Source organism: Dendropsophus ebraccatus, chromosome 14 (genome assembly GCF_027789765.1).
Source record: "Dendropsophus ebraccatus isolate aDenEbr1 chromosome 14, aDenEbr1.pat, whole genome shotgun sequence".
Classification (NCBI taxonomy): Eukaryota; Metazoa; Chordata; class Amphibia; order Anura; family Hylidae; genus Dendropsophus; species Dendropsophus ebraccatus.
Genome location: NC_091467.1, coordinates 47,571,253 through 47,596,178, shown reverse-complemented (window position 1 = coordinate 47,596,178; position 24,926 = coordinate 47,571,253). Strand labels below are relative to the sequence as shown.

General features: G+C 45.4%; 1 protein-coding gene across 1 annotated transcript; it reads right to left on the bottom strand.

The window, feature by feature from the left end:
* Positions 1-4,918: 4,918 nt before the first annotated feature.
* On the bottom strand, positions 4,919-24,380 carry PRPF6 (pre-mRNA processing factor 6). Its single transcript, XM_069952932.1, has 21 exons — positions 24,158-24,380; positions 19,737-19,902; positions 19,523-19,641; positions 19,296-19,374; positions 17,210-17,386; positions 16,971-17,126; positions 16,779-16,873; positions 15,616-15,772; positions 14,930-15,092; positions 14,730-14,848; positions 13,747-13,965; positions 13,495-13,617; positions 13,293-13,414; positions 12,934-13,072; positions 12,714-12,833; positions 12,455-12,631; positions 12,183-12,316; positions 11,726-11,817; positions 11,449-11,563; positions 9,481-9,607; positions 4,919-5,620 (listed from the first exon to the last, which is right to left on the bottom strand). The coding sequence occupies exons 1-21, from the start codon at positions 24,322-24,324 to the stop codon at positions 5,468-5,470; spliced, it is 2,919 nt and encodes a 972-aa protein (XP_069809033.1). The 5' UTR covers positions 24,325-24,380; the 3' UTR covers positions 4,919-5,467.
* Positions 24,381-24,926: the final 546 nt, after the last annotated feature.

Below are 24,926 nucleotides of genomic sequence, written 5' to 3'. Positions count from 1 at the left end.
CTCTAAATGCAGGACAGGACAGGTCCTCCAATACAAGAGACACTCTTAGGAACCAATTTAAGATTACAACAGAGGACCCATTCTATCAATTTAGCATCCTTTAGTAGGGCGTATGAGGATGGATTTTCTAAACTGGACAACCCCTTTAATAACAAATATACAGTTCCCATAGCACATTTTCCAGCTCCACCTTCAATCTGCCCCATACTACCTGGCTCCACCCATTCAACAATACCAATACTTATGCTAGCATAGGTCTTTGATTGACACCAATAAAAGCTACATACAGTAGTTAAACACACAGCAGTGTCCACACACTGGCGTCTTCTTGCCATGTTCTTTCCATTGAACACATTCTAGAGTTAGGCTATGTTCACACAACGTAAGTAAATTATTAATCATGACCGTTGTTGCAAATTTGCAACACAGCAGTGATTAATACTACATTGTGCTGCAGGCTAAGGGAATCCCGGGCAGAGTGTATAGACTCCGGCCAGAATCCCTAGCGATGCTGCAAAAAACAGACTTGACAGTTTTCTGTGGGCGCTATTCAATTAATAGCGGACGCAGAGAACCTGTCAGTGCACAAATTGGAGCGTACGCCTCCGGCCGCACGCTCCATTGTGTCCAGCGGCAAATTTGGATGTGGGCGCACGTGGATGCGCCCGCATCTGAATTCAACAGCAGTGAAGATCATCCGGCCAGTACTGCAGTACCGGTCAGGATTATCTTCTCTGACACCAGCCGTTCCGTGACCGGGCTGGGTCACGGAATGGGCGGTGTCTTACGCCATGTAAACATGGCCTTTAAGTGTACCTGTCACGAAGTGTGGACCCAGCGCGGTGTCCATGAAGACTTCCACACCGTCAGCACTGCACGTAACCCACTGTCTGATCCAACTGGGGTCATATGCATTTAAGCGTTAAGGCTGTAACAGAAAAAGCCAAAGTGTACCTATAACCTACAGGTTTCTATAGTGCTAATAAGTAGGGATGGTCCGAACCTGAACGCTTGGCATCAGATTCCCGCTGTCTGCCCGCTCCCTGGAGCGGGTGGATACAGCGGGAGGACCGCCTGGAAAGCTGGGATACAGCCTATGGCTATATCCCAGTTTTCCAGGTGGTCCTCCGGCTGAATCCACCCTCTCCACGGAGCGGGCAGACAGCGGGAATCATTACCGAGAGTTCGGGTTCATATGAACCCGAATCGAACTCTGTTCAGACCATCCCTACTCATAAGCCTAGCAACCACGATGTCTCTCTAACAAGGACAACCAAAGTGTCCCATTAGCTATAGACAACATATCTACTGTACCCCCCATAAGTGTGACAGACAATGTCACCATTTAACAGGCACAGTGCCTCGGTAACAAAGATGTCCCTTAACACATTGTTTTCCACAGTGCTCCCATAACAGCGACATCCAGTGTTCTTATAACTCAGAGCTATGCCATGCGGAGAGCCCCCATAACTGTGGCAGCCACAGAGCTCTTACTACCCATATCCATGCCCCCTAATAATGGTGGAGACAGAGAACCCTAATACTGGCAATTACACGGTGTCAGTAACAGGGAAAGCACAAGTATCCCCAAAATCCATAGCTTTCTAAAATGTCCATAACAGTGACCGCCTAAGAGTGCTTACAACCTATTGCCCATGCCATTTGCAGTGGCCCCATAACAGTGGCAGCCACATAGCCCCCAAAGTCTACAGCCATCCCATGTATACAGCCCCACACTGTTACAGATGGGATGGAGCCCCAGTGCCTGGCTCCCTGCCCTCATTAGGGACATTGTTATACTGGGAAAACAAGCATCAATTAACTCGCATAACATATCCTAATATACTCCTACTGTAAGATCTCTATGCTATACTAAGATACAAAAAGTGACTAGCGTAATCCTATATAATGTAACATAATATGTGAGTTATTACATTACAGCTGGGATCCTATGATAATTCTTCTCATCCTTTGTCTTCTCCAGAGATATAGTCACCTCAGTATCATTTCCACTTTTCACACATTTACCTTTTGGAACGGTTTGTATAAATTTCCGTCCATTCGATCTCAAACACAATACCTTGTGTCTAACTGGATGACCTGCCTGGAAAGTCAGCCCCATCAGAACAATAGAGGCATCAACCAGCTTTCCACTGTCCCTGAATGGCTTATAACATTATGTTGAGTCTGGTCCGTGGCAATGCAGCTCTAATAAGAGACCGATCAGGTTCTGCAGAAAGCTGGGTGGCAAGTGTAACGGCTACATGGCAGTGCTCATTGCACAGACCCTCTAGTTTTTTTCCATGCCGTTCTGTGGTTAAGTATTAACTTGTAATATAGCCGCTTATCCAAACATATCTCCCTCAATCCGGAACATTTATGATGCTGGCGATAAGAGAAAGTGCCATTGCAGTGTAAGGTCACCTCCGTTACGTGGCAGGGGCGCTGCAGGATGGCAACTTTTTTCCCCCCTTTCTTAAAGAGACAGTTCCGGGAAATGTTTCTAATCATGAACATCCTTGTATCCAGAATAACCAATGAACCCAACTTTCCTTATATGTAAAATGGCCAATGTACTAGTTATGCTGCCATACTGTTTATCACCCAGCTTTGCTTTCATTCAGAATGGCCAATGTACTCTGTTAAGTGGCCAAACTGTCAGCTTTCCTTGTATCCATAATAGCCAATGTACCTGGTTATTCCACAGTACCCAGCTCTCCTGGACACATAGATAAGTAAAGTAGATGAACAGAATTGTCGTCACTTCTATCTGCAGGTTGTTTGCCCTTTGAATCAATGAAAAGAGGCACCTTGGGGTTTGCTATTCAGAATCCTGAGAAAGCTGGGTGACCATTCCCTTAGAATAGTAATGAGATGTGGACCATGGTCAACTCCATCACCCAGCTTTTCCTTGCTGTCCCAGACTCCCGTTACCGTTGCGCCTTCCTCGCTGACCCTCGCCAACTATTTATAGACCTTTATTTTTCCGCTTGTTTTTCTCAAATTTCAGGCAGGTTTATGACCTCACCACCTCCTCTCCCGCTCTCTACATTTCCTCCTTCCTTCCCTCCCCTCCTGCATCATATCTTCCACATTTGCTCACTGACAACCAATAGGTTTGTCTCCCATAAAAATCCCTTAGGAGGGCAGCAAAAACATGTGCGCGCCCCCTATACCACAGGGGAGTGATCCGTAAAGCAGATTGTTGATGCTACTACAAGTCCCAGCTATCACGTTTAAGCACCATGGATGAGTATCATTTGTAATGTGGTATTGATACCAATAGGTTGGTGTGCCCCTGTGCCTGCCCCCAGGTTGGGTGTTATGGGTGACCCCTTTATGTCTGATAATACATATCAGAAACTCCTAAATCATCTGCAGCTTTCATCCAGTATAAGACAGGGATCAGCTAAGTTCCTATAAATAACAAACTGAGCTCTGCTACATGTCAGTTTCATGCTGTCAACATGGCCCCTATAATTGCAAGCGCCATCTACAACAAAGCATTGCACAGTGGGATGCGCAGACGTGCAGTGTGTTACTTTACATACGACTGCATGTAAACTTAATACCTTTTCAACCTCGCCGACCATCATACATATAGCCTAATACAGGATACAAAGGACTGGTGTCTGGCTGCAGATGTCCCCTGTTGGTGCCGCCGCCAGGACTGAAGGGGTTAACCCGCTGTATGACACAGACAGTTATGCAAGGCTGACAATCCAGTTCCAATACTCCATATATAGAAGAGCTGCTCTGACAGGAATAAAAGGAAAGGGGGTGACATGGAGACAGAATATAAATTTATAGACATTCCTGCGCCTGTGTCCCTCCTCGCCCCCCCTGATCAGTAACACACAGCTGTCCCCAGGCTCACAAATAAAGCCACAATTACAGCATGTCAGACGCTTAACCAGTGCTGCATGCCTGGCACATAACTAGCATGACAGACGTTGCCTGAGGGGAGAGTGCGCCACACAGTGGTGGAGGAGAGATACTACAAGCTGTCAATGTTCATAACTTCTACACCAGACAAAAAAATATATACAGTATATATCACTGGGTGCTTTCCATGCATACCATACAAGGCACTAGCGGCACATTTATTATAGCCTGCTGCCCTGTCTGTGATCCCAGAGTGCAGCATAAAATCAGTGTGAATCCACATGAGAAAATCCACTGATCAGAATGACTCAGTAACACCTGGACATTGGGGCTAGAACAGCCAGGGTGTAGGGCTGTGAAGAGTATAGATAAAGGTGTGATTGGGGAAATGAGAAATAGAATGGATCATATAGATGGCGCAGGATGAAAGAATTCTTCTGATGAATAGGAGGAGCAGTGTCTGAAAACCAAGCTGAATCCAACGCTAGTGTTAAAAAAAAACGCTCCTTAGCACAGATGGGTCATAAAAGCGGACTATCGGCTCCAGCTATCTAAGGGAAACAGACACATGACTCCAGGGGGCTACCGTGCATAAATTGTATCAGAGGGATCCAGATCTCTGTGGAGAAACAAGGCCTGGTCCAGAGGGATCCAGATCTCTGTGGAGAAACATGGCCTGGTCCAGAGAGGTCCAGATCTGTGGAGAAACAAGGCCTGGTCCAGAGAGGTCCAGATCTGTGGAGAAACAAGGCCTGGTCCAGAGTGATCCCAATCTCTGTGGAGAAACATGGCCTGGTCCAGAGGGATCCAGATCTCTGTGGAGAAACATGGCCTGGTCCAGAGGGATCCAGATCTCTGTGGAGAAACATGGCCTGGTCAGATGGATCCCGATCTCTGTGGAGAAACATTCTGAGGGCAGCCATTACTACATACACCCAATGGTCTTTTATATACTATATACTATAATGTGTGCTTTTTCTTATGGTTACTCCACAGCAATACAATAAACACACAAGATAACTTACATAAAAAGATCTGTATTGATGTTCACTACTACACACATCATCACAAGAGGATGCTAAGACACAGAACACCCGATGTGAGGGGAGGATCCGCATAGCAGGCTATTCATAAACGTTTATACAACACAAGGGTAGCATAAAGCAGGCTGAAACAACGCAGCATCTTGACATCACATGACCCATGTAAATTAGCTTTTAAAAACCAATCAATAGTAAAGTTGGGTGATCACTACTGCCCCAAGTGGTCATAAGGAAGCTAAAAACCTGCTGCTACAGTTCAGGACTGACACAGTTCATGTTCGACCCTTATGAACAAAAATAGATCCCCATAAACGAATTTTCATAGAAAATCCAAAATCCATTGTCTGGTCTTGAGAGACCTGACTTACTTTGTATGTATTGTAAGCAGAGAATTATTCACTGGCAGAATTATCAATGTTCTCTGCTTACAATGCCTGGAAACAAGGATGTGGTATCTCCAATAGTGATGAAAGAAATCACAATATAAAATATAATATACTGGTGGTGAGGAAGGGTATGTACAGCATATTGGCAGAGGCTTAGAATGTATTCTTGATTTTAGATGCCACTAAGGTGAGAATTTCTCCAAGCTTCTGCTGCCAGTTCCTGATGTCTTTGGATACGGCACACCATAGCTCTCCATGCCGTGGCTCAACATTCTCGCATCTCTTTCTGATCTCCTCCTGCTGCTCCTATAAATAATAATGATAAAAAAAAAATCTATAAATTCTGGAATATATCTGCATTTGTTGTTTGGGAACCAAATGTTCCTTTGTACAAGAAGAGGGTTAGAAAGTCCTCTCCGTGCTTGTCCTGCTGCCAAACTGGGTTCACATCACTATCCAAAAACAGAGTACAGGGCCACAGCACGTAAAAACTATACAGATGGAATACAATCCCTATAAAGTGAACCATGAAACAGGTCACAAGGTGGAAACAGAAAAGATTGCAGAACAGTAACGATAATTTCTCTACCCTTGTATAAAATATTCAGAGATTCTTTGCTTACTGGTATTGTGCCGAGGGACTGGCATAAGGCAAATGTAGTGCCGATCTTCAAAAAGTGCTCTCGAACCTCCCCAGGTAACTACAGACCTGTAAGCTTAACGTCCATTGTGGGGAAACTATTTAAGGGGCTTATAAGGGACTACATCCAGGAATATGTAGTGGCTAATAGTATTATAAGTGATAACCAGCATGGTTTTTAAGGACAGAAGCTGTCAAAAAAAACTAATATGTTTCTATGAAGAGGTAAGTAAAAGCCTGGACAGCGGCGCAGCTGTGGATATCGTGTACCTGGATTTTGCTAAAGCGTTTGACACAGTTCCTCATGGACGTCTGATGGGTAAGTTAAAGTCTATCGGTTTGGAAAGTTTAATGTGTAACTGGATTGAAAACTGGCTTAATAATCGTACCCAGGTCAATGTTTCCTACTCCGAATGGTCCCCGGTAATAAGTGGTGTACCCCAAGGGTCAGTACTGGGCCCTCTTCTGTTTAACTTGTTTATTAATGATATTGAGAATGGAATTAACAGCAATGTTTCTATCTTTGCAGATGACACCAAGCTTTGTAGTACAGTACAGTCTATGGATGATGTGCAGATGTTACAGGATGACTTAGACACACTGAGTGTTTGGGCGTCCACTTGGCAAATGAGGTTCAATGTGGATAAATGTAAAGTTATGCACCTGGGTTCTAATAACCCACATGCATCATATGTCCTGGGGGGAGTTACTCTGGGAGAGTCGCTGATGGAGAAGGATCTGGGTGTACTTGTAGATAATAGACTACAGAACAGTACACAATGTCAGTCAGCTGCTTCTAAGGCCAGCAGGATATTGTCATGCATTAAAACAGGCATGGACTCACGGGACAGGGATATAATATTACCGCTTTATAAAGCTTTGGTGCGGCCTCATCTGGAGTATGCTGTCCAGTTCTGGAACCCGATTCATAAAAAGGATGTTCTAGAGCTAGAGAGGGTACAAAGACGGGCAACTAAACTAATAAGGGGAATGGAGCATCTTAGTTATGAGGAGAGATTAAAAGAATTAAATTTGTTTAGTCTGGAGAAGAGACGTTTAAGGGGAGATATGATTCATTTATTTAAATATATAAATGCCCCAACAAGAAATATGGGGAAAAGATGTTCCAGGTAAAACCCCCTCAAAGGATAAGAGGGCATTGCCTCCGCCTGGAGAAAAAAAAGGTTCAATCTCCGGAAGCGACAAGCCTTTACCATGAGAACTGTGAATCTGTGGAACAGTCTACCACAGGATCTGGTCACAGCAAAAACAGTAGAGGGCTTCAAAACAGGGCTAGACAAGTTCTTAGAGCAAAATAATATAAATGCATTATGTATAGAACCTATCACCCCTCCCCCTTCCCTGTATCCATCCCCTCCTTGGTTGAACTTGGACATGTGTCTTTTTTCAACCGTATTAACTATGTATGTAACTATGTAACGATAAAATTGTCTGCAGTCCAGAGGCAGTTTTACTGAAAAAATTGTAAATGCATATGGAGCACTTAAAGGGACAAGCACAGGTTAAATCTCCCTTCCAGTGGAGCACAATCTATGCAGCCAATATACGAACACTAGCCATAACAATTTTTTAATAGATCAGATTACACAGGGCAATGTTTCTAACGTGTAACTATTGGGGGGGGATTTTCACAAGAACTGTATACATAAAATAAGAGGGCTGCAAGGACTGAGCATGTGCCTCTGCCATCTTATGCATGTACACATAAAGTTGCAAGACATTCAGCTCAAGAATGGCACCGCAGGGGCAGGAATGCCAGGCTGAATGTATTCTACCTGCACATTTCTTTACTACATCAATCACAGAGTTGCACTTTACACCTGCGTAGGATGTGAATACACCTTCTGCTCAAATGTTTTTGATAAGATACATATTAATACAACATCTGATAGTTTCTTTACAGCTTCTAGTGTGAAAAAAAGTGAACTAAAGTATTTAGTTTGGGAACCCTATAGGACAGTGGCTATTTAGTTTTTGCAAAACAATAATTATCATCAAGACCTGACAGGCGAAGGCTTCCAAGGCATGATTGAAGCTCTATTTGGACAACAGTAGGAACGCCACAGGCTGGGGAACAAGGATGATTATATTACATGTGTACATAGATGCCTAATCGGTTCAGAAATTGCTCTATGCCTACATCAAGGTCTTCAGAGTGATCTTAAAGCGACTCTGTACCCACAATCTTTCCCCCCCAAACCGCTTGTACCTTACTCCAAGATCTGTCCTGGGGTCCGTTCAGCAGGTGATCCAGTTATTGTCCTAAAAAACAACTTATAAACTTGCAGAACAGAGCAAGTTTGTCAGCTCACCCTCATAATGCTGGTCTCTCTTGCACCATCAGCGTCCCACAAAGGAGCACGTGGAGAATACTCGGGCCGTATCCCGGCAAAGTAATATAGAAAAAATGGAAATGGATCCCACAGCTTCGATAAAATGTAGAAAATTTATTGAAACATAAATAAACAACAAAGTGATAAAAATCGCACAATTTTTATCACTTTGTTATTTTTTATTTATGTTTCAATAAATTTTCTACATTTTATCGGAGCTGTGGGATCCATTTCCATTTTTTCTATAAACTTGCAGCCCTGTGTCAAATTGGCATGGCCTAGAGTGTCTATGCCCTAGGATTGCGACGCCCATCTGTCCCTCCTCCTCGCCCTCTTCATCATAAGAATGCCCCTAGAAGAATTTCTGCTATTCATCACTTGCGTGAACACTACACATGAGCTGGATCGTTAAGGCACCTGTGCAGTGTTCAGACAGGTGAGGAATAAGAAAAATCCTGCCCAGGGGTGTTCCTAGTGTTAAGAAGGGATGGAGGGGAGCTGCAATCCTAGGGCATGAGTACTCTAGGCCGCACCAATTTGACACAGGACTGCAAGTTTAAAAGTTGTTTTTTAGGACAACAACTGCATCACCTGCCGAACGGACCCCAGGACAAATCTTGGATTAAAAGCAGCTGACGGTACAAGTGGTTTGGGGAGGCAGATTGTGGGTACAGAGTCACTTTAAGTAGTAGGCAATTGAATAATAAAGCATTAGCTTACCTGCTCTTAAAGATTACACCACAATATCAGTCAGATCATGCTGGGAATTGTATTTTTGCAAGAGCTAGCAAGCCAAATGTTGGCAATTACTACTTTAGGGTACAGTCACTGAAAGCAGACTTCTGATACTACCCCATCCACATGAATGGGGCCCATGCATCTGTTGCAGTAACAAACCCATTCAATGGAAATGATTTTCAGTACTGCAACTAAGTGTGAATTCACCCTTATGGGTAATAAATAGTTGTGTATTAGAACTACGAGGGGTTAATAAAGTGGTAAAGACATGGAGAATATGTTAATGCTAATGTGCTATGCTCTGGCTATACAGTGCACAAGAGAACAAGCATTGTAAGAGATCTGTCATAGATAGCATATCTACGATAAAGCACCCATATGACAAGGGGTAAACCCTCTGAAGGAATAAAACTGTATGTGAAGAAAGCACTCACCTCTGTACCATGCTGCAGCTCAAATTTATAGAAAGTGGCCCAGGCATCACCGAGATCAGAATCAATCTTCACAGTGCGGTGGAACCAGTCCCGAGCCTTAGAAATTTTCCGTTCACTCCAGAACAGTCTGAAAGTAATAAAGTGAGAGACAGAGATGATTACACGTGGCACAGAAGAACACACAGTTTTCCAAAGTTCCACACTTAGAAGGTCTTTGGCCATATAGACAACCTACTACCACATGCTCACATCAACATCAGAGAAAATTTCACTTGCTCATGACCTCTGTGTCATCAATGTAAAGGCCTAAGCTCAACCACTTACTACAGTCATCCTTTCATTGTACCAGCAGCAGCCACCAATGATAAATTATGATCACAGGAGGTTAGAGAAGCTAGAATGGCAGCAATAAACTCAGACAGGAAAGCAATATTCTTAGTAGTGGTATTACTTCTATCTACATTAATAATAATACAGTCAGTCATTCTAAGGAAGAAAGCTGGATTTTATAAAATTTTATAGAATTGCCCCTTTAAAATATGCTCAGCTGCTACACTTCTGTATAGGGGGAATCGGTATTAACCCCTTCAGGATCGGGCAAATTTTCGTTTTTTGCGCTTTAATTTTTTCCTCCTCGTGTTTAAAAGGCCATAGCACTTGCATTTTTTCACCTACAGACCCACATGAGCCCTTATTTTTTGCGCCACTAATTGTGCTTTGCAATGGCAGGCTTAAGTATGCGGCGAAACCAGAAAAAAATTAAATGTGATGAAATTGAAAAAAAAAAAAAAAAACGCATTTTATATATATTACATATATATGTTATATATGTTCCGTAAGTCGTTACAATTACAACGATATGTAACTTGTATAACTTTTATTTTATGTGATGGCTTTTACGTATTTACTGCTGCGATACGCAGCAAACTCGCAGCAAAATCGCAGCAAAATCGCAGCAGATTAGATCTAAATAACTGAACACAGCATCAAATCTGTACCAACAAATCTGCTGCGTATTTGTTGCATATCTGCTGCATATACGGTGTGTGGGTTTATACCCTTAACAAATATATGTTCCTTAAAATCGCTCTATTCCGATGCCTATAGCGCCTTTATACTTTTGTCTATGGGGCTGCGTGAGGTGTCATTTTTTGCGCCATGATCTGTACTTTCTATCGGTACCTTACTTGCGTATATGCGACTTTTTGATCACTTTTTATTACAAATATTCTGAATTTGATGTGACAAAATTTTGCACTTTGGCGGGTTTTTGCGCTTACGCCACTTGCCATGCGAGATCAACAATGTGATAATTTAATAGTTTAGGCGATTACGCATGCGCCCATACCAAATATGTTTATTTATTTTTATTTATAAAATGGGAAAAGGGGGTGATTCAGACTTTTATTAGGGGAGGGGATTTTTTTTTTATTAATAAAAACACTTTTTTTTTACTTTATACTTTAACTTTTAGTCCTCCTGGGGGAATTTCAGTATTACTGCAGTGATCTCCCATAAAGATCACTGCAGTATACTTTATACAGCAATGATCAATGAGATCATTGCTGTATTACTCTGGTCTGCAGCAGACCAGAGGAATCAAATGCCGAGCTGGGATCAGCGCAGAGTCCCTGCTTGGTAAGCAGAAGGGATCTCCCCTCCGCGATCCCCACTAGACACCAGGGAAAGGGGGACAGTAATACTTTTAAATACAGCTGTCATTTGACAGCTGCATTTAAAAGTATAATTAGTGGGCGCGGCGATCGGACCGCGCCTGCCAATAGTCGCGGTCCCGGGCTACAAATGGCACCTGGGATCGTGGCGGTTCAGAGCGGGGTTGCCGCGCGCCCCCCCTTTTGAACGCCCCCTCCTACATCAGGATGTACAGTTACGCACTGATACGGGAAGGGGTTAAGGGTATGGCAGCATGTTATGGTAACCTGTCCCAAAAATCAGGCATGTACTTACTTGGCAACTGCTAGCAGCACATGTGGGTCATGTTCACATTTCTTGAGGGCATCTACACTCTTTGTCTTCCGTTGAGGTCTGGCTTCTAAGAATATTGCTTCAGCCCACAGGATACCTAATAAAAAATACACAAAGCAGAAGTCATTTCAAGGAAAAATGACTATAGGTACGGTTACAATACACACATTCTGAGCCCATTTCACTGGGCTCTTTAGTCATCTGATATTATTTTCCCCTTCCATGCTCATCAGAAAACACTGGATATCTTGACTCTCACCTGAATTGGGACATTCCTGCAAAGCCTTTGCCATTAGGGTATTTGCAATATTTTTTAAACCAGCTCTGAACTCCAGTCGCACGGACTCCAACCTGCAGTGAATGGGAAAGTCAGACAGAATGTGAATCAGAGGAGTTATAAACCTAACTACATAATCCAGCCCCATACACCCTGATGATCTTGTAACAGAAATATAGATAAACTACCTTCTTAGTATTAAGGGGGATGCGTGAGGCTCAAAGAGCCAGAACAAAAAGTCTGCCTTTACAGGTGGGTTCCTGCACACTTAGTGCATCCTTTTATTATTCATGTAACTGGCCACCATGTAACAATACATTTGTAAGAGAAATGTTATCCTGGCTGTGACCCAGGGCACTAGCAGCTTTTAAAAAGGGGTCACACCTCTGGTTAGACAACATGTTTCATGACGTAAAGGATAATGCAAATAATAACCCACCATAACTCAGGGACCCTGGGATTTTTTAGACGGGACTTCTCCAGGATAGCTCTTGCCCTGGTCAGCTGCCCAACGTTTTCCTCCAGCCTGGAGAGCAATAGCCAAAGGGGGACTGAATGAGGACATTTCTTCAGCTACAATAAAAAAAAAACAAAAAAAACAGAAAACACATTGCATGATTAAGACTAAATATTAAGCATAAAACACTACAGAAAATAAACCTTATAAAAAAGGTATTATGTCTTCATAATAGGACTTGCATTCGCCCTTACCCCTTGGTTATAGGCCTCTCTGGCCTGCTCAATCTGCTGCCGTTGCTCTTCAATTTGCCCCTTCATCATCCAGAGTTTGGGGAAATCTTCATAGTGACCCAGGGCCTCCTCGCACAGCTCCAAAGCAGCTTCAATGTTCCCCAACACCCACTCCAGCTTAACAGATTTCATGAAGACCTGCAGAGTTATAGTAATACAGCATGAAACACAACTAGTACATCAAAACCTCAGAACACAGCAGGAAGAGGGCGCTACTTACCCTAGCAGTAGCGGCACTGCTCCGAGCCTTTGCCAGCAGCCTTCGAGCTCTCTCATACTCATTATTTTCAGACTCCAACTTGACGGCTGCCAACCAGATCTCCTCACTGTTGGGGTTAGCCTGAGAAGCAAAAAAAAATACAAATAATCAATGTGAGCCCCTAATGAAAAACTGCAGCTAAACAAGAAGCTAGTGGATAAATAATATTCATAATACTAACCTGGAAAGCAAGTGCAAGAATACTCCTAGCAGCCGGTACATCGCCTGCTAGCCACTTGGACTTTGCACCCATCAGCCACAGAACTTCAGCCTTAGGACAGTGGGCAACTGCTCTCTGCAAGAGGGTCTCCAGTGACTCCCTGGAGAACAAAGACACAATATGTCATTCAACTATGGCAGCAGATGTTATGGAGCCAAATCACTAATCTCTAAATTACAACCTCCCAGAGCTGAATTAACAATTTTGCTGTTTACAATAGAAAAGTCAGCAAGTTTGTGTGACATGGGTAATAATTGTCTTTCATTATCAACGTGAAGTAGGAATACTCCTTTGCAACATTTTGGGGGATCCCAGCATACCTTGTACCGTGGTTCTTTTCGAAGTAAGCTGCTCTGAGCCACACACTTTTCTTGCTGGGAAAAACTTGAAGGGCATGAGCATAGATGGCTCGGGCACACTCCAGAGCGCCATGAGAGACACACTGTAAAAGAAGAAGCAACATGTTTAGTGCAAAGAACTCTAGAAACAATTACTATGAAATATGAATATAAAAGGACTTACACTATCGGCATCCTCCATCCATGTGTGCTTCCGATCCTCCTCTTCTATGCCAATACCAATAACTGCTCTCACTACTGCCTGGCACGTCACCACACTGCCAGCTTTGTCACACTCCTCTGCATCCTATGATTTAACCGGAAAGATGACTGAACAATAAGCTTTACCATAAAGTAATTCAGTCACAGTAAATTACCTATAAATTTTAACAAAGCAAACAAAATTATCTGGAGCATCACTTAGCCCATAACCAACCTGTATCCACTGCTCCCGATTAATCTCCACTCCATTGGCTCTCAGAGAGGTGATGGCTCTGTCTACAATCTTCTCCACCATCTGAGTGTTCCCATTGGCTTCTTCCAGTTTGGCAGCTGTAATCCAGATGTGTCTGTCAGTGGGAATATTCTCACGTGCCTTGTTCAAAACTTTACGGGCATTCTCATAGGTCTCAAGTCTGGCGAGGGCCAACCACAACTGGAGAGTAAAAAGTTAACATGTAAGACAGCACGTAAGAGTGTAATAGGGTTCTGATATGGAGATGAGCAAACCTTGAGCAAGCTGCATGGAAAACATGAGTAAAGCCTTTAGGCCATGTTCACACACTGTATGAACATCAGATATTGCTTGACACGGCTGTCTCAAACAACAGCCGATGCCTGACATGTTCACCCAGCTGATACTGCAGTATCACTTTATTTTAATTAGAATGCGGGCACATTGGGGTGTGCCCGCACTACAATTTGCCATAGACTACCATGTAAAGTACGGCCAGGAGCTGTACTTTACACTGTGAGCACAGGCTATTTTGTATGGCTGCTTTTCAATGATTAGTGGTCATACAAAATTGTGTGTGGCTGCAGAGAACAGCGGCCTTAGTGTATACACTACGGCCGTTGTTCCATACACTGCAATGTAATTTATCACTGTCATTAAACAAGGGCCGTTATTTAATGCTAAAATACATGTGAACATGGCCTTAGGCTGTATCCATGTTTTCCAGGACTCCCCTAGGGCTGCATTCAACTTCTTCAGCCATCAGTTATCAAATGCCAAAAGTTTGAGTTTGGAAGAACCCGAGCTTCTGAGCTCTTTCTAACTTTATATCTAACTTTATAACTGTGGTCTCTGACTGACATACTGTACCACAGGATAACATCATAAGGAGATAACAGTCAATAAGGCCCACTGTGCTTTTACATCTGTCATGCTCCTACATTGTCATGCTACAGCAGACTTACCTCCACACTGGTGGGGCAGCACTCCACAGCACGACTCAACATGATACGAGCATCCTCTGGCTCCTCCAGCTCGACGGCTGCTTTCCACAGACGCACAGAATTCGGTACATGTTCAAGTGCTGTGGACCGGCAAACAGGGATCAGTATAGTGTACAACAACTGGAAGGACCACAAAAAGGTATCTATATAACGCTACTTACCCTTCCGTAAAACCCGTTTTTTAGCTCGGAGATCAGTTTCCAGCTCTGCAGCTCGGATATAGATCCTGACAGACTGTGGAAGATGACAGATGGCCTGAGCCACCACGGCTTTGGCTGTGTCTCCAGGCTGAAGCCGAGCGGCCTCCAACCAGACATCTTCACTCTAAAGAGAGAGAGAAAAAAAAGATATATATATCTGGGACCCCCACATATCCTGAAAATAAAAGGGTGCAATCACTGATTTTTCCTGCACAAAGGCACTATCCACCTGTTGTGAAGGGAACTACCACAGTGAACAACACTTTCAAGCCTTTCGAATAGGGTTGGCTGCAGTCCACTGCAAAGCTGTATAGCCAGGTGCAATGCTGTGCAGAGAAACATAGAAAGGGATACAGTGCTGAGTCAGGGCCGGAAACCCCTTTCATTCTCAGGCAGCACAACTTGTTTGGTAACAGCTTTGGGTGAGTGCCAGACAGATTTTCCATCAAAAGACTATTCAGAGGAGTTCCTATTGGCATCTTTGTGAGGATGTATTCCTGTACAAAAGCTAGGTCTGAGAACAGCAGCAAAGTGTGGCTCTCAAACTGGAGGACAAGCTGAGAACCTGAAATAAAAGGGCTCCATGTAGTCCTACATTTCTCTAGCCACTAATATACACAATATTCAGAACAGACTATGGTGCTCACCTTGGGACACATCTCCGTGCCTTTCATGATGAGGTTCCTGGCCACTTGCAATTTGCCTGTAACTTCTTCAAGACGAGCAGAGGCAATCCAGGCTGGTGGATGATGAGGGTTAGTCTCTCGTACAGACTTTAGAAGCAGACGAGCTTTCTTAATATCACTGGTGAGGAATAAAAATCCATCAAGCCAAAAATTTACCATGGACTAGACGTTTCACAGAATGTACAATAATAGTACGGGCAGGGCAACGTAGCCAAAAAATTAAATCTTGATTGTTTTAAACATTTTAGACGATTCTCGCTTTAAATCTCGATTTTCTTTTTATTTCTAAATGAACTGGTAAACTGAAAATGTTATTGATGTTTACGGCAGCAACTGTGCTGCTTCACACTGTAACCCGCTTCATATACACATTATTCTTGATATAATCAAATTAGCAACAATCTATGCATCCCCTGCCCCTTCACTACAAATCCCAACATACCGAGCCATAGGCCCCCTCTATAATACCACCTCCTCTGTACATAGTACCCTCACCTACATATAACATTATAACGTGCACATGTCCAATCCTGTGTACACAACCAATACCAGTTACCTCACTATATGCAGCACCTGCCTCAACTCACAGGTGAGAGCTTAGATAGCACTGCGGACTGTATTTTACACGATAGGGTTAGATAGAGTGGGTCTTCAGAAAGTAACGCACATAATAGGCTTAGATACACTGGCTCAGTAAAAAGTATCACACACACGCAATGGGCATAGATACACTGGTTCATCAGAAAGCTTAGATACACCCGTACAGCAGTGAATATAGACAAGATTAGATACTGCAGTGGAGCAATTAAAAGTGAATGGACAGGACACACAGTCCACAGACAGTGTTACTAACAAGCAGACATACCCTGTGCCGCACATTTTCCTACTTGCAGGCAACAGTGAGAGCGGAGAGGTAACGCCACACAACAGTCTCATCTGATAACTTCTGACCTCCGCTCTCACTACTGCCCACAAGTGGGAAAATGTACAGGACAGGACCTGGAAGTCATCAGAGCAAAAACCAAGGGGACCGTGCAGGGTGCAGCACATTCATTCATTGAGGGCTAATTAGTCAAATCTAGCCCTAAAATTACAATATGTTGTACCTCAATTGCCACACTTACTTGATGTCTCCCCCATGTGTTGGGATCATGGAGTTCAAATCAGTCAGGTAACCTTTGGGATCCACCACTGTCTGACCACTGACAGAATCGGAAACCTATAAGTGTAAAGATTAAATTGTCAAGACCATTCTGATTTAACACTTACACACCAGTCTTAATAAAATATAGTTCTTGGTTTAAGAAGCCTCTCACCTGGCTCAGCCTCATGTCCATCAGAGTGTTTCTGGCCTGACCAATTTTCCTCATGTCCAGATCTCCAGAACCAGGTGTCATGAGCCCAGGGGTCATTCCTCCGGGGTATGGGGTATTTAGTCCTCCTGGGAATGGAGTATTCAATCCTCCAAATTGCTATAGAGACAAATGAATAAGATGTACATCTTTGCAGCATTTAAAGGATCAAAACAATAAACACAAAGATCAGACGCACTTACTGTCTGCCGTGGATCAACAGATGTGTGATTCTCTCCTGTCTGTAAGTGCTTGGCGAAGAAACTGTCGGGGACTGGGGTCAATTTCTCATGGCGAGGATTTCTTTGACGCTTATTGCGGGCATCTCCGACCTCTGGGATGCTCAGCCACTCCTCCTCTGTCACTTCAGCTAGTTTTCTCTGAAAATAGAATACAATATTGCTGGTACAAAACAATCTTGAGCAGAAAGACCGCAGGTGGTCATAAGCTTACAAGAAGGTGCTGGTAACATACTCAATAACTTCTTGAAGGGAATCTGTCAGCTGCCATTCACATTTCAAATTGCTGACCCTATTAGATAGATGTCAGGGCAAGGAGACAAATTGTACTTTTCATATATCCAGCTGGGCTTCTAGAACAGACAAAATACTTTTAATCTCTAGTGCAAAATGTCAAAGAGGTGTTCCAAAGCTCCTGCTGCAAGCTGTAATACGTACTCATTACCCATCCTAGCCCTGTCTTGGTTCCATTGACAGCTGCGGCTGGAAGCCGAACCCCAAGCAGGCTCAGGTATATATAGGAGGGGGAGAGAGGTGGCATTTCAGCTTACAGCAGATCTTTTTAGGAAGTTAGGAAAGCCTCTTTGACATTTTGCACTAGAGAATAAAACAATTTTCTCTTCTGGAAGCACAGACAGATACATAAGAAGTACCACATGTCCATGTCCGAGTCAGCAGTTTGGAAAGTGAATTGCAGCTGACAGATTCCCCTTAAAAAGTTGAATGGGGTTGTGGAGCAGGTGACCAGTTTCAATGTAATCACCATAGAATATGGCAGGTCACAACTTCCAAAGAGCTGCTCATCTGATCTTACTGTGGACAAAAAGGTCTAACCATCAAATCTGTGTTTTTATGCAGTGACATCTCAAGGTGGTAAGACAAAAAAGAAATGTCGGTCAAACCCAACTATTGGTAACAGATAACCATTAAATAGATATGGTAGTGTGCCGACAAAGAGCCAAGCATTTGGGATTTCAACATGCCCAATCATTACTGTCAAACAGAAAATACATTTTTTGCTAGGAGACTGGCAGCAACTTAAAGTGTAACTGTCATGTTTTTTTTTTATTGCAGAAATCAGTAGTATAAGCGATTTTAAGAAACTCTGTAATAGGTTTCATCAGCCAAAAAAGCCTCCTTCTGTACTCAAGAAGCAATCTCCCAGCCTCCCCCTCTGACTTCTTATCTGTGCATTATCAGGCAAACACGTCTTCATTACAGAGAAGCCAGTGAAGACGGGCTCTGCTCTCTCCATTGTAAGCCTATGAAGGGGGGAGGGGCTGAGGGAGCAGGAAGAGGTGACATGAAGGTCAGCTGTTTTTAGACTCTCTGGGAACCTAAAACGCTAAATTCAGGTGTCAGAAAGGTCAGTGCTTATCTATGAACTTACTGAGAGAAGATTGCAGGGTGTTGTGCTTTGTAGAAATCCTCCGTGCTCAGTCACTCCTAACAGCCCCTCCCCTCTCCATAGCCACATAATGGAGACAGAAATCCTGCTTCATTTGATGTGAGGGGGGAGGCTGGGAGATTGCTTTTTCACTACAGAAGGAAACTCTTAGTACATAAAACCTATCCACATAAGTAAAGAAACTAGCTACTTTCTTCACTTAGCACCCATACACGCTAGTTTTGTTTCAGCCAAACCTACAGATTGTGATGGGACCATCCACCTGTCTAATGTGTACTGAGGGCCTCCTAACTGTGCCCCTACAGAGGATGTCAGGGGAGAGAAGTATGGACATGTTTGATTTCAACTGCCAAATTCCTTTGTTCTCTGAGAAATAAGCCACCAATAGAGTCCTGCAGAATCTCAGACCCCACCACCTCTCCATTCATATGGGGAATATCAGAAGAGATAGAAATCAGCTGACTGAGAGCTTGGACAGCAGTAATCTTGTGTGTTATATTTTACACCTGAGAAAGGAGAGACCTTCAAGGTGACAAAAGTCATCTCAAATAGCATGACTGATGATGGTACTTCTCATACAGATACTTCCTGTCCAAGACAGAAGAGCTCACAACTACCATATGAGACTTTAGGTTGGCTTACCTTTAAATCAGAAAACTGCTGCTGGATTTTGGGCCTTTCCATACGGTACTTCTCTATTTCCTCTTTCTCTCTCTGCTCTCTATTAATAAAAAACATTGGAGCTGTCATTATACCAATGCCACATCAGCGATAACAGTATAATCTAAGCAATCATGACGCTAAACATCAGACATTTATCCAGAACAAGACAAAATCACTGTCATCCCTCTGTATTATTGATACTTCACCTTCTTTCCTTCCTCCTCTCATCCATTCGCTTGTCCAGGGCAGCATAAATGGCATCAGCTTCCTCATCGTCCTTCTCATAAGGACCACTGGAGAACAAGCTTCCAGCGTAGCCATTAAACTGGAGAATGGAATAAAATGGGAGACACACAGTTATAACAATGAGGAGGTGCATCAGATCTCTGTATAAGACACTATGTGGCATCTTATAATCACCTCATCGTAATTGGTGTCATTCAGATCTTCATCATCATCATCCGCTTGATTCTTCTTCATTTGATCGCCCACTGTTCTCTTCCCTGGAGGTGCATGGCGGTCATCCACTGGGTCATTGGCATCACGGGCCGGACCGATATCCGAACGGGTGGTGAAACCTGTAGCACTAAAAGGAAACAAGGAAAAACGTCAGTGAGATGTCTATTAAGGGGAAGGAGTTCTTACTGGTCTCTTACTATAGAAACAGTGTTACAAATGGTGCAACTACCCACTGCTCTGCACTACGACCAATGTTAATCTCCCCACACCAAGACCCATGGCCATCCCCCACAATGACTGGCACCATCCACCACAGCCCCCCACAATGACTGGCACCATCCACCACAGCCCTCCACAATGACTGGCACCATCCTTCATAGCCCCCCCACAATGACCGGCATCATCCACCACAGCCCCCCACAATGACCGGCATCATCCACCACAGCCCCCCACAATGACCGGCATCATCCACCACAGCCCCCCACAATGACCGGCATCATCCACCACAGCCCCCCACAATGACCGGCATCATCCACCACAGCCCCCCACAATGCCCATCATCATCCACCACAGCCCCCCACAATGACCGGCATCATCCACCACAGCCCCCCACAATGACCGGCACCATCCATCATAGCCCCCCCACAATGACCAGTATCATCTACCACAGCCCCCCACAATGACCAGCATCATCCACCACAGCCCCCCACAATGCCCAGCATCATCCACCACAGCACCCCACAATGACCGGCATCATCCACCACAGCCCCCCACAATGACCGGCATCATCCACCACAGCACCCCACAATGCCCAGCATCATCCACCACAGCACCCCACAATGCCCAGCATCATCCACCACAGCACCCCACAATGACCGGCACCATCCATCATAGCCCCCCCACAATGACCAGCATCATCCACCACAGCACCCCACAATGCCCAGCATCATCCACCACAGCCCCCCACAATGCCCAGCATCATCCACCACAGCACCCCACAATGACCGGCACCATCCATCATAGCCCCCCCATAATGACCAGCATCATCTACCACAGCCCCCCACAATGACCAGCATCATCCACCACAGCCCCTTGCAATATGTATATCCACCTTAAAGTGAATGTACTATTTTGGCAAGTGAATTTTTATTCCATTAGAATAAAGCCTGGCTGTGTCACAGAGGAGAAGGGATATCATCACATTTGGGTATGCCGGTGCACATGAAGAAACCAGGTAGTGGGGGGAAAAAAAAATCACTTTCTGAAATAAAATTTGCTTTAACTCCTTGCCTCCAATATCATATCATATCATATCATATATCATATCATATCATATCATATCATATCATATCATCACCATGATACCATCATCATAGTCCCCTCCACAGCTCCTCGCCACCATCATCATCATAGTCCCCTCCACAGCTCCTTACCACCACCATCATCATAGTCCCCTCCACAGCTCCTTACCGCCATCATCATCGTAACCTCCACAGCTCCTCGCCACCACCATCATCATCATCATCGTAACCTCCACAGCTCCTCGCCACCACCATCATCATAACCTCCACAGCTCCTCGCCACCACAACCATCATCATCAAAGTAACCTGCACAGCTTCTCGACACCACCATCACCACAGTAACCTCCACAGCTCCTCACCGTCATCATCATCATCAGTCCCCTTCACAGCTCCTCGCCATGACATGTGCTTCCCACCTCAGACCATTGCCTGAGCAAATCTCCGCAGCCCCTCACTGTGATCAACACTCGCCTGCACAGCCGCCCCCATCACCTGCCCCCGTCACCTGCACAGCCGCCCCCGTCACCTGCCCAGCTGCCCCCATCAAGTCCAATGCCCGCAGCCCCTCAGTCTGCCCCCTACCCAGGGCCGCTTTAACCAGAGGGCACATGGTGCACGTGCACCGGGCCCACTGGTTAAAGGGGCCCCCCCGAGCAGGCCGGCCGTTGCTATGTGCGACCAATGCGGTCGCACAGGGCTCCGGCCACCAGCCTGTCAGGGGGGAGCGCCATGGATGGGTAATCTACTTACCCCTCCATGGCGCCCCCTGCAGGGCCCCCCCGTCCGCCGCTGCCCCCGCCCGCCCGCTGCTGCTGCGGCGCGTCAGCGCTGCAGCAGCAGCGACACTGACAGAGAGAGAGAACCATTGGCTCCCTCCCTGTCAGTCACTCTTGTGGCCGCACCTCCTGCGGTCACAAGAGGCCGCACTCTCCCTCTAGCGCCCGACGTCACTGGAGCGTCGGCGCGAGGGTAAGGGGAGTGCAGCCTCTTGTGACCGCAGGAAGTGCGGCCACAGGAGGGAAGAGAAGAGGAACGCGTGGACCCAGGTGAGTAACAGTGTTTGTTTTTTTCAATGTTATATGGGAGGAGGAGCTATATACTATTGGGGAGCACAGGGGGCTATATACTATGGGGAGCACAGGGAAGCTATATACTATGGGGGAGCACAGGGGGCTATATACTATGGGGGAGAACAGGGGGCTATATACTATGGGGGAGCACAGGGAGCTATATACTATGGGGGAGAACAGGGGGCTATATACTATGGGGGAGCACAGGGAGCTATATACTATGGGGGAGGACAGGGGGCTATATACTATGGGGGAGGACAGGGGGCTATATACTATGGGGGAGCACAGGGGAGCTATATACTATGGGGGAGCACAGGGGGCTATATACTATGGGGGAGGACAGGGGGCTATATACTATGGGGGAGCACAGGGGAGCTATATACTATGGGGGAGCACAGGGGGCTATATACTATGGGGGAGGACAGGGGGCTATATACTATTGGGGAGCACAGGGGAGCTATATACTATGGGGGAGCACAGGGGACTATATACTACTGGGGAGCACAGGGGTCTATATACTATGGGGAGCACAGGGGGTCTATATACTATGGGGAGCACAGGGGAGCTATATACTATGGGGGAGCACAGGGGAGCTATATACTACTTGGGAGCACAGGAGACTATATACTACTGGGGAGCACAGGGGTCTATATACTATGGGGAGCACAGGGAAGCTATATACTATGGGGGAGCACAGGGGAGCTATATACTACTGGGGAGCACAGGGGAGCTATATACTACTGGGGAGCACAGGGGGCTATATACTACTGGGGAGCACAGGGGGCTATATACTATGGGGGAGCACAGGGGGCTATATACTATGGGGGAGCACAGGGGAGCTATATACTATGGGGGAGCACAGGGGACTATATACTACTGGGGAGCACAGGGGTCTATATACTATGGGGAGCACAGGGAAGCTATATACTATGGGGGAGCACAGGGGAGCTATATATTACTGGGGAGCACAGGGGAGCTATATACTACTGGGGAGCACAGGGGGCTATATACTACTGGGGAGCACAGGGGAGCTATATACTATGGGGGAGCACAGGGGGCTATATACTATGGGGGAGCACAGGGGGCTATATACTATGGGGGAGCACAGGGGGCTATATACTATGGGGGAGCACAGGGGAGCTATATACTATTGTGGGAGAGCACAGGGGGGGCTATATACTACTGGGGAGAGTGCACAGGGGGGCTATATACTAATGGGGGAGCGCACAGGAGGGCTGTATATAACTGGAGGAGCACATGAGGGGCTATATACTACAGGGACACCTTAAAACTATGGAGGCACAGAGGGGTGTAACTATGTAGGAGTACAGAGGGGTGTAACTACTGTATAGAGGTACAAGGGACCTAACTACTGTATGTGTTGGAGCCTAAAATATTTGTCTGGCAGATTCTGGAGAGAAGATTCACAGCCAGGAGAAGACTTCAAGGTGGCCCAGGCTGGATGGAGAGAAAAAGAAAAGGTGACAGACTCTGATCGGAGAAGACGCCCCCGGTGAGTCACTGGATGTAACTGCACTCTGTTATAGGATTGTAGTGTTAGGGGTCATGATGTGGCGGTTTTATGTAATGGTATCATTGGTGATATCTTTCTGTTTTGTTTAGTGCAGTTTTTATGTAATATATAATCACTGTATGGTGGAAATAGTGTTATAAGGTAACTACTGTATGTATTGGGGCTCTTGATACAGTGTGGGGGCAAATTCAGTACATTATACAATGTGCCGAAAGGGAAGGGGGGGCCCACTCTTGAGGGCTGTGCACTGGGCCCACCAATGTATTAAAACGGCCCTGCCCCTACCACCAGTGCAGCCCCTCAGTCTGCCCCCTACCACCAGTGCAGCCCCTCAGTCTGCCCCCTACCACCAGTGCAGCCCCTCAGTCTGCCCCCTACCACCAGTGCAGCCCCTCAGTCTGCCCCCTACCACCAGTGCAGCCCCTCAGTCTGCCCCATCCCTTACCCCTCCCAGAGCCCCCAGCTCGGCCTCTCACCCTCTGCCCAGACCCGGCACATAACCCAGCGGGGCCGGCATGCCCAGGAACGGCTTCTTCTTCTTGTTCATGGTGCCGGTAATGGACGCGGTCAGTCCCGAGGCTCCACCGGGGTTCCCGCCTCCTGAGGGCCCGGGGCCGCTTCCCGAGGACGAGGAGGCCGCCATTTTTGCAGCTCAGTGTAGAAGCAACACCACAACGTAGTCCACAATGCACCGCGCTCTGCGTGGCGTCACTTCCGGTCACGTTGTCACAGCACATAGAGTTGAGCGCTGGGGGGGGGGAGACAGCAAGAAAGGATGGTAATTAGCCAATTCTACAGCAGCTCTCCTGCCCCCTAGTGGTCGGGTTCTGAATACATTTAGTTCTTAAAACCTCCCCCTCCTGTATGTATTTAGAGGGGAATATAATAATCTATGGTGAAAATGTACACTGGAGCTCAATGATAAAGATGAGCTATGTGTACATGACATCCACTGTGCCAAACCAGCCCAGGGGTCATAGGAATACATAGAAGTATATAGTAAGGTGGCAACATGTAGCTGTATCATAGAGAAACGGGGAACAAAGTGCTGAAATGTCAGCTAGTAGAAAGAGTTATAGAACTTTGTGATATAATAACGTTATTTTAAAAATAAAATACTTTTTTTTAAAATTTTTACATTAAAGTGTCACTGTCACTTCACAAAACTTTTGACATGTCATAGAGACACATTCAAAAGTTTTGATGGGTCCGGATCAGGCCTGTGTTTAGGAGAGTCACGTGATC